The sequence below is a fragment of the Netta rufina genome, assembly GCF_964035555.1.
Source record: "Netta rufina genome assembly, chromosome: 3".
Taxonomy (NCBI): Eukaryota; Metazoa; Chordata; class Aves; order Anseriformes; family Anatidae; genus Netta; species Netta rufina.
Genome location: NC_140125.1, coordinates 38,731,247 through 38,746,698, shown reverse-complemented (window position 1 = coordinate 38,746,698; position 15,452 = coordinate 38,731,247). Strand labels below are relative to the sequence as shown.

General features: G+C 43.1%; 1 protein-coding gene across 4 annotated transcripts in view; it reads left to right on the top strand.

The window, feature by feature from the left end:
- Positions 1–15,452, top strand: part of TTC7A (tetratricopeptide repeat domain 7A) — a gene marked incomplete at its 5' end in the record, with an annotated part of 164,679 nt that overhangs the window by 50,575 nt on the left and 98,652 nt on the right. For all 4 annotated transcript variants that reach the window (XM_084284565.1, XM_084284562.1, XM_084284563.1 and 1 more), the window contains 2 exons: positions 1,709–1,813; positions 12,926–13,043. In XM_084284565.1, the coding sequence (XP_084140691.1) occupies positions 1,709–1,813; positions 12,926–13,043 (223 nt within the window). The remainder of the gene's footprint in view (positions 1–1,708; positions 1,814–12,925; positions 13,044–15,452) is intronic.

Genomic DNA, 15,452 nt, shown 5'->3' with positions numbered 1-15,452 from the left:
AGCAGAGCGCGGTGATGCGTTTCTTGCTCTGCTTCAGGATTGAATTACCCAAGCCTTTATTTCTGAGCGGGGCGAGGTACAGGTTAAGCTCCCATCTCTGTTCCCAGACAGGCATCTTCCTGGCTTCGGACCAGCAGCTGAATGATGTGTTTGGAATTGTAACAGAGCAAAATTTCATTACTTGTATTGATGATATCTGATGCTCCGCATTGGTGGGAGCAGTCTGGAGAATGTAGGGCAAGCTGTTGCTCTTTTTTAGGCTATGTTATTTAGGTTACATAGCAGGTACTCAAGGTTTTCAAGCAGGAAGCTTTGCCTTGTGCTGCTGCAGAGCCTGTGTGTTCTCTTAAAAAGCTCATCTTTGCCTTGTCATGTGCAGGGCTGCTGTGCATTGCTTTTTCCCCTTTTTCCAGGCTGCCTTCCAAGCCCATTTTTCTCCAGGCTTTGAATCCTCTAGCAAGAACTGGACCTTCAGCTCTGCGGAGAGAGGAGGAGGCAGGCTCAGGCAGCCTGCTGCGGCGGGAGGGAGGGGAAGTGCTGATGGCCTGTGGGAGTGTGAAACCGTCCTGCGGGGCTGCCAGCTGCATGGTGTTAGTGTGTGCTCACAGGAGCTGCAGTGAGGAGGGCCCTCGTGGGCCAGGACCTGATAGGGATGGTTGTTAGTTAGGCTCTGTGAGCTTGTATCAGTGTGTTTACTGCCCTCCTGGGATATAGAGAGGTTGTGGCTGCGCAACATGCTGCTGGGGGTGCATACGAGTGAGAGGCCTGCGTGCCTCTCGGCTGGGAGAAATGGGGCTTTGAGGGGTTCTGGGTCGTGTATGAGGAGAGTTGGAAGCTTCAAAGAAACTGGTTCAGGTGGGTTAGGGTGGGCTAGGAAACTGGCAGGGCTGCCCAAGCCTTCCTTGTCACCAGCATCTCACACCAGAGCATTCCTCATTCCCCATTAAACTGCTGAAATGCAGCCGCCATGAATGGCACTGCTGTAAAAGCAGTGTTTGTAGAGCACGTGGAATATCCAAAAGGCCGTGTGACGGCTGAGCTTAATGAACACCATTTATTAATGGTAACCTTACACCAGGAAGAGCTCCGTGGGCTTTCTGTCTGCCACATGCTTCTCAGACCACCCGCTGCACAGCGGGTGCACAGCTCTGCAGCTGCCTGCCCCACCATTTGCATGGTGGGATCCCAGTTGGGTTCTTGTACATTCGGACCGGGAGAAGACAAAAAACAGCCTACAGAACAGATCACTTTAGCTACACAAACCTCTGTCTGACAGGTTTTTTTAGTTGGTCTAAAATGTAACGTGCAAAAGGATAACCTCTTTGTGATCTCTGGCTTACTGGAAGATGGCTGCATGCAAGAGGAACTATATGGCAGAGTTGCTGTGAGTTGGAAGGGCAGAGTTAAAATAACCAGCGTGTTGATAGCTGAAGAAGACTGTTTCTTGTAAAGTGCACAGCCAGGGACGGTTCTTCAGCATACTTCTTCTGAGCGTGGGAAGCATGTGTTTGTGTGCACATGTGTGTCTGTGTGTGTGGAGGTGGGAGTAAAGTTGCTAACTTGTTGCTGACATGATTTTTTTTTTTTGTAATTTCATATCACTGTTTTGTACATTTCACTGAAATACCTTGCTTGGGCTCTTAACAGCATTGTCTAATCAGCCTTTTTTTTTTTCCTTTCCTGCTCTGTCTCCCCTTCCTCTCTCCAGTCAGCATATGCTGTATCAGTGCTCAAAGAGTGTGCTAAACTGCGACCAGCAGATCCCACCGTTCCTCTTCTGGCTGCCAAGGTCTGCATTGGGTCACTGCACTGGGTAAGCAAGCTGATGCAATTTTTATTATGTAATGTATTCAATGCTGCAGTGACAGTACCATAGGGTAGTTGCAGTGAGAAAGGAAATCCCTGTTTAAAATCACACATGCGTGCACGTTTAAAAGAAAATAAAAATCCCAGAAAGAAATACTGCAGTAAGTCACTGAAATGAGCTTTGCTGGCCTGTTATAAAAAGGAGGAGGGGAAACAAACATAATGGTTGTTCTGGGAACTGCCTTTTCAAGTGAGTATCCAGAGTTGAATCTGCCACCCTGGTAGCCCCTGAAAGACAAAAGTTAATAAGTTGGTCTGGCCCTTAGATTGCTAGATATTTGAGGTCTGCTGGATGACTCAATCTTTTGTTCTTGAAGTTCCTGTGTCAGTGTTTTCTGTTCTGGATGTGTTAATGTATGCCCCATTCAGAAGCGGAGTGGGAGTGGAAGTCTGTGCCTGTGAAATTCTGATTATCCCAAGGAGAAGAAACATCTGTCAGTCTTTTACTGCTTGGTTTAATTAATTGAATGGCAGCCTGCTGTTTTCACCTATCCTCACCACAAGGTGTCCCTACAGTCAGTGAAGGATTATAATTGCTAATACCAGTTAAACAAAGCTACAAGAAAGGAAAGCATGAAAGAAAATACCAGAAGAATCTGCTCGGGTTTTGGTGACAAGATGTTCTACCTCTTCCCCAGGCCTCTACAATCCCTTTCTGGTAAAAATTGGTATTGAGCTGAACTTAATTGAGTTGTGTCAGTTCAGGGCCTCCGTGAGGGCACCTGGTTATATACGTTTTTGAATGAACTATACTGCTCAAACTGTAATGGTTGAACTCATGTGAGTCAGCAAAAACTAGAAAGCATCTTGTTCGAGGAAAAAATCTTTCAGGTCTGAGAGCCTTGAGGGAATACTTGCTACCTAACTTACAGAGCAATTTAGCTCTCTTGTATCCTTAGCTCAGTATGTAAATTTTGAGGGCTGAATGTTATTCAGTGACATAAAATATTCACGATGTAAAACAACATTTACAGTAAAGCAAATGCATTTTTCTTCTGATTCTTGGAGATTTTAAAACAGTATGTAAGCTGGACATTACAGCTGTGCTGAAGACTCATTAACATGTCTGAGGTTTTCAGAGCAAAATCCAGCTGTTATTAGCCTAAAAAAGCAATTATATTGATTTTTTTTTTTTCCTCTGTATAGCCTCTGAAGTTAGAGTTGCTTCATGGGCTAAATTCATGCATTCCTATAGAGCCATACTAGGGGACCTGCAGCCTGACATCTTCCTCTAGCAATTCTGCTGTCTCAGTGCTTGTCAGGAGGAAAAAAAGCCAGCAGAACAGACATGAAATTTAAGGCAAATCTTTCTGAGATCAGAGTAGGTTTTACTTAGGAGACAACTTTAATATGGGAGATGAACTTGGCATCTCTGTACTACAAGTGATTATTCTACTCTTCTGCCTTCCTGCTCTGTGAACACAGATCCAACAAGGTGGGAAGGAAAGCCAACAAGTGCTAGGAAAGCCAAAGCTCACCTGTAGTTGAGTCTGGTCCCCGTTCATATGGACCAAATCAGCTGGAGAAGTGGGCCAACACTTCTTAATAAGTTCAACAAAAGGAAATGCAAAGTCCTGCACTTGGGGAGGAATAATCACGTACTGGCGTGCCAACTAACTGGAAAGTGGCTTTGCAGAAAAGGACCAGAGGTTGCCCAGAAAGGCTGTGGAATCTCCTTCTCTGGAGATATTCAAAACCTGCCTGGATGCCATCCTGTGTGATATGCTCTGGGTAGCCCTGCTTGGCAGGCAAGTTGGCTTGGATGATCTCCAGAAGTCCCTTCCAGCCTCAACTATTCTGTGACTTGGGGGTTCTGCTAGACAGGCAGAACATGAATCAGCAGTGTGCCTTTGTGATGAAGACCACCAGCATCTTGGGCTGCATTAGGAAGACAATACTGCTGGCAGGTTGAAGGAAGTGATCCTCTCTTTTACCGAGCCCTGGTGAGACTGCGTCTGAAGTCCAGTTCTGGGATCCCCGGTACAGGATGCACAAAGACATGCTGGAGTCCAGTGAAAGGCCACAAAAATGACTTCTCACAAAGGGACTGGAGCACTTGAGATGTAAGGAGAAACTGAGAGAGTGGGAGTGTTCCACCTTGAGAATGGGGCTCTGGAGGATCTTTATCTAAGTATATAATACGTGATGAGGGGAGAGAGAGTAAAGATGATAGATTCTTCTTAGTGGTACCAAGTGACAGGATGAGTGTTTGGACTACAGGAAATTTGATCTATGCTTTTTTTTTTTTTTTTTTTTTTAATTTACTTATTTTTACTGTGAAGATGCTCAGGCAGTGAAACAGGTTGCTCAGAGAGATTGTGGAGTCTCCATACCTGGAGATACTCAGAACTTAAAAATAGTTTCTGAGGTTCAGTTGTTTAACCCTGCTTTGAGAAGGGGAGTGAATGCACCTTGTAAGGCTCTGTGCTAGAATCAAGATCCCTGGGATGATCTGTTTAACAGGAGCAGTGCCTTTTAGGGAAGGCACTCTACCAGACACTGAGTCACGGGTTTTTGTTGAGGTGAAAGGACCAGGTTTCTGTAATGCAAGAATAGAAATGTCAGGCTCCTTCTCTTTTGTGTGTTACCCTGGTGTTCATGAAGCTCTCACTAGTGAAGACTAAATTTCAAGGGGTGCCATTGAAATCTGCCAGCTGTGAGGAAAGAGGAGTTGGATGTCCAGTTATGAGCCCAAACTGAAGATGCTGCTATGGCAGGGAATGAGCAAAGGCAGAATTTGTCCTCCTCATTGTTGCCTCTCAACATTTCTTTGGATTCACAGCTGACACATAAAGAATACTTTGCTCTAAGGGCATTGAGGAAAGGTGAGACTGCAACAATCACATCTCCATCCTCAGGCAGTTTGGTATCTCTAGATTTCTCATATGTGACAAAAGTGTAGAAGCAACAATCTAACCGTAATAGCAGAAGAAAGAAGGGAGAAGTGAGCTGGTTTTTAACTATTTCAGAGTTGTTTTTTTTTTCTTTTTTTTTTTTTCCCCTGTCACTGCTGCTTTTTCATTGTGATTACGTGAAACACTTCTCGGTGTTTTTGCATCAGAACCAGGTTGCAGTCTGAAATACAAACATAATTTCACAAGATGGTAATCTAGAGTATAGCCTGTGGGTATCTAGAGCATAGCCATATGAACTAAAAACAAATAATATTCTCCTCCCCTCTTCCTTTCACTCAGTGGCCTATGCTATACCCTGATACCAAACCTTAGTGATACCACAGAATAGTTTTAATTAAGGGGAGTCAGAGAGAAAGCTGAGTATCTTTTAAAAGAACTGAAATGATAGGTTTCCACATTTTGCAGTTAAAAGGATGCTTCTGATATTACTGGCAAACTCCTCTGCCTAATAAAGACCTTCCTGCTTAGCAGAGCTGGTTTTCTAAATGTCATCTTTGCAGTAATTATTTGCATTTAAATTACATGGCAATCAAAACAGAATTGAATCATTTAAACTGGAAGTGAACAAGTTGATCAATGCCAGTATAAATAGAAAGAAGGGTAGGCATGGCACTGGAACAGTCTAATGGACAAATATTAACAGTTACAAATACTCAAATGCATCTTGCTTTTCAGAACATATACTTTCCAACTGAAAAATTAATTGTTTTATATTTGTGTACTTGATTGCTAGGTAGGCAGGAAAAGGATGAAATCAGATCGCTGTTTATACACATGAAACAGCTACTTTATATATTGATATGTCCTGGATCTGCCTATTATGTGCTTTTGGTGCAGTAGTGTATTCAGATTGTTTATAGACCATGGACAAGCAGTAGTTTAGTCTTATTTCAGTTACTAGCAATAAAAGAAACCACTAACATCGTTTCTGCTGCTGGATAATTGCAGAATGTCATGAGGAACACAGAGCAGTTTCTTTCCTGATTAATCTAATGGTCATTTAACTCATTTTGCCGTCTCTGTACATGGTATCTCCACACACATAAAGAACCAGAAAAAAACTAATAGCATTGTACCGTAGTGATTTACAATGTTGAGAGTGCCCAGATCACATCTAGGAAATCATCTCTCAGTGCAAAACAAATCAAAGCAGAAACGTGTGTGTGCGTGTGTTCATACTGGGCCATGCAAATCAATACGTAGCAGAGCCTGATGTGGAAAATAGCTGAATGTCCTCCGCTTCTGTTGTGACAGTATGGCCAGATTATTAGCTGATGTAAATAGGGCCTGCTCCACGGCCATATTACTGGCACTATGCTGGCCTACACCAGCAGATGCTCTGCCCGCTTGGCCACTAGCTTCCAGGCTTTGGCCTGCATTGAGCAGCTGAGTGAAGTAAGGAATATTTTGGTTGCTGTTTTCAGAATTACCATTTTTCGCAAATTGTAGAGAAAAAGAAAAAAAAGGCAGACTGAACAGCAAATCCAAACATCATTAGTTCCAAAGCTTATGCCAGTTGTCTTAGAGGACTAGAGAAGCTCCAGCACAGTGTACCTGTACAGACCATGCTTGTCTGGCCAAGATGCAGTTAGACCCATACTTAACAAAGCTCATGACACATAATTTTCAACAAAGTTGGAACTTTTTTTATTGTATTTAGCACATTACACTGGTGTGTTTTAAAGGTCTTTGTAGTGAGCCCAAAATCACTTTTGAGGCACCATGCTGGCTGGCATTCTGCTTTGCCAGGGTTTCAGCACAAAAGTTTAATGAACTTACATGGGAATGATTATAGCCAGGGAACACAAAGGCCATTTTTTGTTTTGCCAGCTGTCCTTTAGCTTTCCAGAAACCGCTATGAAATTTTGAACTACTGAAGTTCATTGTCATTTTAAATTTTCATAGGAAAGTTGCTGTAGCTTAGAGGGGAATGTCCATGCTGCAGTTGTCCTGTCTTGGTCCACTGCCAATTCAGAGTGCCACCTATTAAAAGACTTGCTGCAGTTTCCTCCTTTTAATAGTTATTTTAATAGTACAGTGGTGGTAATTTCACTGTTAATCTAGCTCCCCTAAGACCCTGTTTTGGCAGATGTTCTGGTTTTGGTGTTTTTACAACATCTGCTTAAAGACAAGTGTCAAATGCTGATGTTCTCCATTTTATGAGCCTTACTTAAAGGCCTTGGAGGTTACTAGAATGCTTTCTTGTGTCTTTTACTCCACTGATTTCAATGGAGGCACATTGAGAACTTGGTAAATACACATGGAGACAGATGAATTGTAGTCCTAGGATAGGCTCGAATCTTCAAGGACTCTGGTCCAAGAGTAAGAAGACATGAGGCATATTTTTACTATTTTTAGTGACGCACAATTGATACCACAGAAATAAGACTGTAGTGGTAAACTTGTGTGCTGTCACGTGATGTCTGTTATCAGCTAGTATGAACTTCAGGAGGGACTTCATCCCATGGCAAAAATTGCACTGCAAGGTAGTGCTGTACCTCACAACCACTTCCTTCACTCGGTTTGACTTACAGATCCTAGTGTGGGGAGGTGGAGATCATACTATCAGTCAGGGTAAAGGGAGAAGAGAGCAGGGTCAGGCCAGGCCAGACCATGCACGGAGTCTTAAAGAGTGTAAGATGTCCCATGAGGTCAATACGTGAGGGGGGGGGAGGTTGGCAGGATGAAGATTTAGAGCTGCATACTTCTGAGGTAACGGCTTATCATTCATTACTTTCACAGACCACTTAATCCGAGAGCGCTTCTCTCTCCTTCTGTCTGTTGTTGACCCTGTCACTACAGATGATAAATGATGTGCATGTGCTCGTACCCAGTCACCTAGGAGCCCTGGAGTTGTGTGGCAGTGCTTAGGTTTTACTGTGGTATGAATAACATTGAGAGATCAAATCTAGTCCCATTATCCGAGTTATTCCACCTGCTAAGCAGGCTCTCCGAAGGACTGACATTGCTGTGAGCCAGAGGCTACTGAGGAAGCAGGGAACTGTAAGAAGCTGCTAGAGATTTCCTCCATCTTCTGAAACAGATTCTTGCTGGCATCACGGCTAGTGTTACCGGGGCAATCCCAAGGATTTCAGATGTCAAAGGTGACCAAGAATTTCGCTTCCTATACATTTTCCGTGTGAACAAACCATTCTTGATGCAGTGCAGGAAAAGCCCAAATGTTACTAAGAGTAGAGGGCTGAACTTACATGCTGAATAAATTGTCAGGCTTAGCACTGGTGACACAGATAATGCAGAACAGACCAACAATAGAAAGCATTGTAATTTTTATTTCCTGACATGTGTAACATGATTTATGTTTTATGCTGTAAGCAGCTGTGGGACAAAGGCCTCTCTGTTACACTGCACCTTACTGGACACTCCCTTCATATGCATTGTGCCTCTTTTTCCTCATTTTCCCATTATTTATTGATTTTTTTTTCCCCTCTTCTTTGTATTAGTCTCCATACCTACAGCCCACTATAACAAAACCAAGAAGCCAATCCACCGAGTTAATATCATTTGCAACTTTGTGTAGATCCCCTTCCCATAGGGTTTGGATCTCTTATGTTCATGGGCATTTCTCAGCCTTGCTGGTGTCCAGACTCCCCAGTTTCACCAACCTTGTCTGCCATCCTAGGCCAGTGTCATTGACGTGTTTCCTGCCTCCTCCCTTGTGCTCCCCCTTTCAGTGCAGTAAGGTGCCATTTCCGTGCTGCTGTACGACATCAACTTGCTTGTCCTCACTTGTTCTAAATCCATGCTGGTGGGAGCTGCAGCGCTCACGTGAGGTCCTGGAGGGTGTTGATCCAGTGGGGTAGGGCCGGAGCTCTTCTAAAAACAAGCTGGGTGGTGGCGACAGGCCAGGGGCCAGCACCTGCTGTTTCCCACTCCCTTGTCAGTGTGCCCCCGGGCTTGGCTCAAGCGCTCACCCAAACCTGTGCTCAGATGCCAGGGGTAGGGAACAGCCGCTCTGTGTTTCAGGGAGAACATCCCCCAGGGTTGTGCAGCTAACAAATGCTCCTTTTTCATCAAAGAAGATGGAGGGGGTGAGAAGGGGGTAAGAAAAAAAAAAAAAAAACACACAATATTACAGTCCCACAATATTACAGTCTTACCAGTGCCTGCTCATGGCTTGGCAGCCTGTTTCTCTCCAGGTGCCATGGGCGTTTTCCTTTCTGGTGTCGAGGAGGGGTTGCCCAACTAGTGCTTCCAAGTGCCTCCTGACAGGTTTATACGGCTTCAGTTCAGATTACAAGAAGTTGCTTTCAGGTTGTTTTTCCCCAAACCCTGCTTCCTGGGCTCTCTTCCATGGAGATCTCAAAAGGTAGAGAACTCTCCCTGAATTGCTTCTTGAGCAAAAGGCTGCAGGGAGAAGTATGTGGAAGAATATAACAACAAGGGCCAGACTGGAGGTGCACCTCCTTGGAGACTGTTTTTGCTTGCTTCTGAGAGAATAACAAGTAATGATTCTAAAGAAACTGAATTCCAGCTGTTACCAGCCCAAAGAAATCTTTTTTTTCCATAGTTGGCTTCCTCCTTTGAAGCAAACGAACCATTTAGGTTCCCTCGTGTTGAGTCTGGGCTCCTGGCCATGCATCCAGTGTAGGCATGGCTATCTCTTCCTCGTATACCTTCCACAGCTTAGCTCACTTCTGCGTCCCTTGGGCTTTGCAGCTTCTGGGAGCCCCATGGGGTGAGACTTGCATGCCTGGCACCATGTGGTGAGAGGGGAAAGGGACAGTAGCTTCTGCTCCATAACGTGTGACAGCCTGCCTGGTGGGCCTCCTGGGGACCGAGGCCTTGTTTGGGGGCCTTAAACCTTCCCTTTCCTATTGCTACAGCAAAGTGGAGGCACCTCCTATGCTTTAGGACCCCCATGGGCACAGCTGCGCTGGCAGATCACAGCTCAGGCTGGCTCCTGGGCCCTCACTGAGCAGGGGAGGATTTCTCTCCCCGAACACAGGCCGGTACGGGGCAAGTCAGCACAGTGGCTGGCTGATGTGAGCCGAAGGTTTTGCTTTTCACGCCTGCCCAGAATGATTGAAGAGTAGGCGAATTGGAGGAGAGGGGGCAGATGGCAGTCACAGCAGGGCTGGCAGGGGACGTGGCTGAGTGCTGCAAGGAGGAAGAGTAAATGTTCTCAAACAGAACCAGCTGCTGAGCTGTGCTGGGCTTTGCGAGGCCACTCATTTTCAAAGCAGCCTTCGGCTGCCCCAAGTTTGCAATCGTGAAAGTCTTTGTGGCTGGTCAAAGCGCCGTCAGCGTTAGTATGAACAAATGTTTTACCAGAATGGTTGTGCTAGGAGTGCTCCTTCAGCCATTCTGGAAAGTCGCGTTTTTAATTATTCATACAATAGATTAATCTGGCACTCACAGGTGGCCCTGGATAACTGGCAGGCAAGAAAGCTGAATGGTGTGCTGCTGATTTATGCAGCGTAAGCCATCAGTCAGGGACTGGAAACACCATCAGGTGACCATTCAGAGAAACAATGGAGCAAAATCTCTCCAATTTTAAATGTCTGCATTTCAACTCCAAACCTTTCATTTAATATCTTTTTTCATACGCTCTGCCCACTCCTACCCTTGTTCACTAGTCATTAGAATTCCTTGTATAGTTCTTTTCTTCGTCTAATGGAGACTTCTTGGACGAAAGTGTATGTGGGGAGAAGAGGAGAAACAATGAAGAAAGAGTGGGAATATTACTGTTTATGATGGCAAAAGAGGTGCATAATTAAATTTCTGGCTGCAGAGATTTCATGCTTTACATAAAAGTTCCTGAGAGCTGAAGAATTCAGTTATTGTTTCATGTGAAGGTTTTTTGTGCGTTATTTTTTTCTTCCATGCTGAGTCACGGGACATTTTCTTCTTCCATTGTCCTAGGCAGTGGTCCAGAACATGCATCAGTATGTGGCAGGGAAGTCTGTAGGGCAGCTTAGAGGATTAAGTCTCTTGGAATAAACTTCAGTCTTCCTGATGTGATTGGGAGTTTAAAGGGTCTCATTTGAGCATCACTGAAGGTAGCAGAACTATTTCCAATGTTACCAAAAGACTTTGGGTTTTGCCATTAAATCCATCTATGCAATTTTCTTGGTGGCCCCAAGTATGCCTGTGAGGGGGGTTCCCCTACTTCAGTTAGTAGTTTCCAGACTCATAGTTGACTAAGCAATCAGCAGTACTGTAATGCTTCCAAATTTCAGTGAAGGATTGACAAAATACATGTTGGTCATTGGGCTCGCTGGTCTGAAGCTTCAGAAATTTGAAGGCTATTGGACTACATCTAATCTGAAGTGCCGTGGCCTCAGGGAGATGCACAAGCGAGGAAAAGACCCAAGCAGTGGAGCTTCGTCACTCTCAGACTTTTCAGCCTTTCTTCATACTTACATTAACAGTGAAGACCTCCTTATGTTTGATATCATCTAATAAATACCAACTTGTCTGTTTATGTAGCTATTAGTTAATGTCATCACCTGAATGCCTGCAAGGGGTGTAACAAGGAGCCCCCTTGACAGGCTAGTATATCAAGTAGATTTTGTTCATAAATAATGTATGAACACAGTGCTGCACAAGGAAATTTTCTGGTCTGCTGTTCCATTTTTTTGGTTTCCTTACAGGTGACGCCTTTTAGATGTTAAAGAACTGTGAGGTGCTGTAGCCTGACAAAGCTGAGTCTTAAGAGACTGCATTTCAGTTACAACTGCAGTACTTGTACCTAAAACAGTTGGATTCCAAACAAAAAAAAAAAGAAAGATTTTCTCCAGACAGAATAATTCCATCCCAGAAAGTTGGTTGTCTTGTCACAGAAGTTTCTAAAAGTAGGATTTTTTTGGTAGCAGTCTGGTTATTGATTAAAGGTCACGCTGATCATGGCTGACAGGATCTGCAGACTGCCTTGTACGCACACGAGATGTTCTTGTAGGCTCTGTATCTTTCAAGCCTTACTTAGAGCTTTTACCCGTACCTCTCTAACCTTGATCTTTTCAGATACGTACAGTCTATAGTTCTTAGTCTTTTTCTGCATGAAGGGTGAGTGATGTTAACGAGAGTTTAAGGTTAGAAATGAGGAACATTGCTCTGCCATAAAAGACTTGAATTATTTTTGGTTAAAAATTCTCATTCACTCTGATTTTAAAGAATCTTTATATTTTTATTAGACTTAGGTCTGCCTCGTCAGTTGGAAAGGAAGGTTGAGGGGAGCACTCTGTACTGCAATAGAAGACACCGTTTTGGAGGTTGATGCCAAGACACAAATGCCACAACATTCACAAATGCTTCTCTTCCCATTAGAATCTGTAGTATAAAATGAGGGCGGTGAGGCCCTGGCACAGGCTGCCCAGAGGAGCTGTGGGTGCCCCATCCCTGGAAGCTTTCAAGGCCAGGCTGGATGGGGCTTTGGGCAGCCTGGGCTGGTGGGAGGTGTCCCTGCCCATGGCAAGGGAGTGGAATTAGATGGGCTTTAAGGTCCCTTCCAACCCAAACCATACTAGGATTCTGTGATTCTAAAATGCATCTCTAAGGGAACTGTGTCTTTGCAAAATGATACCAAATGTAGCTAGTGCATGCAGCACCAGCTGGTAAGGTAGTACAGCCTTTCAGATCAAATTTGGGTCCTGAATTTGATGCCTCATTGTGGTGGCAGAACTGCAAGCGATAGCTGAACTCAGCTTACAGTGGAGAACTTGCGTGTTTTGTAAAGTTTTAAAAAGAAGTAAAATTTTGCTAGGATTTAAAAGCATTGTACGGCAAACCTAGATAGCCTTTATTTAAAGGAAAATATCTGTTAGACCTCTCAATGTACTGCCAGGATGGTATGTAAGGGGTTAGCCCATTGGTATTTGATTGTGTGATTTCTCTGGAGCGAAACAGAAGTAAAATACTCTCCTTCGTTAAGGTTAAAATGACTGAAAATAGTTTACGGTGGATGCTTAAAACAAGACTAGAACTTTTCAGAAAACTGGGAATTTGTATCAAGGTCTGATAATGTGGCCTTCTATGTTCTCCTTTCTATGAGCTCTTACTGTGGTCTCTGAAGGCCTTGTTATGAGTGGCTGTCAGATCTCTAACTGATATACGTGTAAGGGGATAGCCTTATGAAGCAGGTATAGCAGAAATGCATATAATTGTCAACCTGTCATCTTTTGCAGCTGGAAGAAGGAGAAAGATTTGCTAAAATGGTGATAGACCTGGGTGAAGATGCTGGAGAGTCCCTAGCAAAGGGTTACCTGGCACTGGGTCTTTCATACAGTCTTCAAGCTACTGATGGTGAGTTATCCTGTCTGTGGGAAACTTATTAGAACCTGTGCTTTTAGTGATGGCTGGTCATAGAAAATTGCAAGACAAATTGGGACTGTTCTCTTGCTCAGAGAACTTTTCTTGTGTAGTAACAAAAATCAAGTTTTTAGGTAAAGGAGGAAAATCATCATTATCTAGAAGATGCTAATCTGACTGTAGTCAATGATTCTTGGTGTGCTTTATTTGGATTTTTGCGATACATTTCTTTCACTTATTTGCATAACAAAAAGTTGAACTTTTGATCTATTTTCATATTTTTGTCACCCACTCAGAAATCACATAAAGAAATATAATCCAAGAACTGGAGGCAGAAATGCCTGACTTCAGTTCCTGGCGTGATACTGATTCCCCGCAGATATTCAACCTCTCTGTGATGCAGTTTCTTTCTCTGCTTAGAAGTAAACAAGATAAAAATATCTTTCTCATTGGTACTTATGGATGTTGACTAGATACAATGTAAGAATTCAATTTTTTCATGTTGACTGCTTGGGTTTTGTGTGATTAGACAGTGTGCTTCTGCAGAATCGGTGCTTAGTAGTTTGAAGGGTTGAAAATCCTGGTGTTTGGAAGAGATCTAGATTTGACCTTCTTCATGCTCAAAGCTGGGTACAGCTTTGCTTCTTCTATGACTTCTACCAAAGGTAAAAGCCTCCTAACATGATTTCTTTGAATAATGGCTGAGCTAGTTTGTTTCCTAATCAAATCAGCAGTCCACACCACATGCCAGCAATGGCTTTTCTGTCAGATGTGTTCTGGAGTAACAAACTTCTTCCAGCAAATGAGGCTGAAACAAAGCAACAGTGACAGCCTGTATGGTATCATGAAAGTACTATGGTCTTGCAGATTGCACCAAAATTTTGTTAGGCATGTGTTTGAGGAAGCAGCTTGTATATTTCAGCAGTGCAAGTCAGTGTACTTTTTCAGGCACATCTGATCAGGTGTTGTGAGAACTGCTTTCCAGCACGGAGGGCAACATGCAGTGTTGCTCCTTTCAGTTCTCTATTTCTCTGATTCTGAGTAGTTTCCCTTAGTAAGTTCATATCAAGAAACGTATGTCCTTCCTAGCCAGATTTTTTTTTTTTTTTTTTAAGATCGTTAAACATTGAGCTCTGCTTAACAGCCTAATTCCTTAGGGCATTTTGCCTAGATTTTGTTTAAACTGTCCCTGAAGCTATACAAGATCCCAGAGACTATTTTCAGAGATAGAAGGGTTTGTGTGCTAACCCCATTACAATCTATTTATTATCCTCTATGGAAAGAAGAAAGTTTCTAAAGAATGGAGTTGTAGAGGCATGTGTTGTGCTCTAAAAATACTTCGGTGCACCAAAACACAAATTGGAAACTTTTTTTTCTTCTCAAAGAGATGTCTTCCTTGAGCATTCAAGAGATTAGTTCAGAAGACATAGGAAGTGTCCTTTTTAATATTAAATAAACAGTCTTCATAACAGTTGCCTTGGAATTTTGTCCAGATTAGTATCTGATTTTGCTGTGAACCAATGGAATATCTGCCTTCTCTTCCTCATATCTCTAGCCCATAAGTCAACAGGGCCACTCACACAGTCCACAAGGAAAATCTGAAGAGTGTATTTTCATCTTCAGGTGAAATGTTTTAATAAAATGGATCACATCCTTCAAAGGCCTACTTACGAAGATCACAAATATAGAACAGCATTTTACTAGAAAACATCGAATTTGGACTAATGAGACATTTTTCACTAGTGTTGTTAATAAAAAGCTTATCTCAGTGTGGAAGCAAGAATACAACATGTTGAAGGGAAGATAGCAACCCTGCTATTAATCCTGCTTCATAGCGTCAGTCATTTATCATTGTGTTTATACCAGTTCACAGTGACATGTGCAGACATGCAAACATCTGTGTCTATGTATGATTTCCATAACTTTCTACTTAAGCTGATTTTCAGCAAATCAGCCTTTTAAATGACAGCTGTTTCAGAAACATTTAACTAATTGCCTTATAAAGCTTACAGCAGTCTATCAAGATGCCTTCTAACCAGGGTTAGGCTTTTTCTCCTTAATTTGTCATTTTAGTAAATATTTATTATCCTGTGTGACAAAGGCACTGAGGAGTTGTACTAAGGCCTTTCTTATGTGACTACTCTTTATCGAGCGCTTTCTGCAGAAATGAGAAGAGCGAACGCCACTGGATGATAATACAAAGTACTTGTGGGAGTATTTGATAGTCAATTTGCAACTATTAGATTTACTCCTGGATGAAGTAAGATTTCCTGAAACATGTGCTGCATAGCAGTATGTAGCTGCCAAGTTCTCAGTATCTAATTGCATCTTTCTTGAAAGAAGGCTCGATGAAGTTGCTGAAAGATGTGTCCTCAGAGGAAGTCACCACCACTTTTGCCTCAC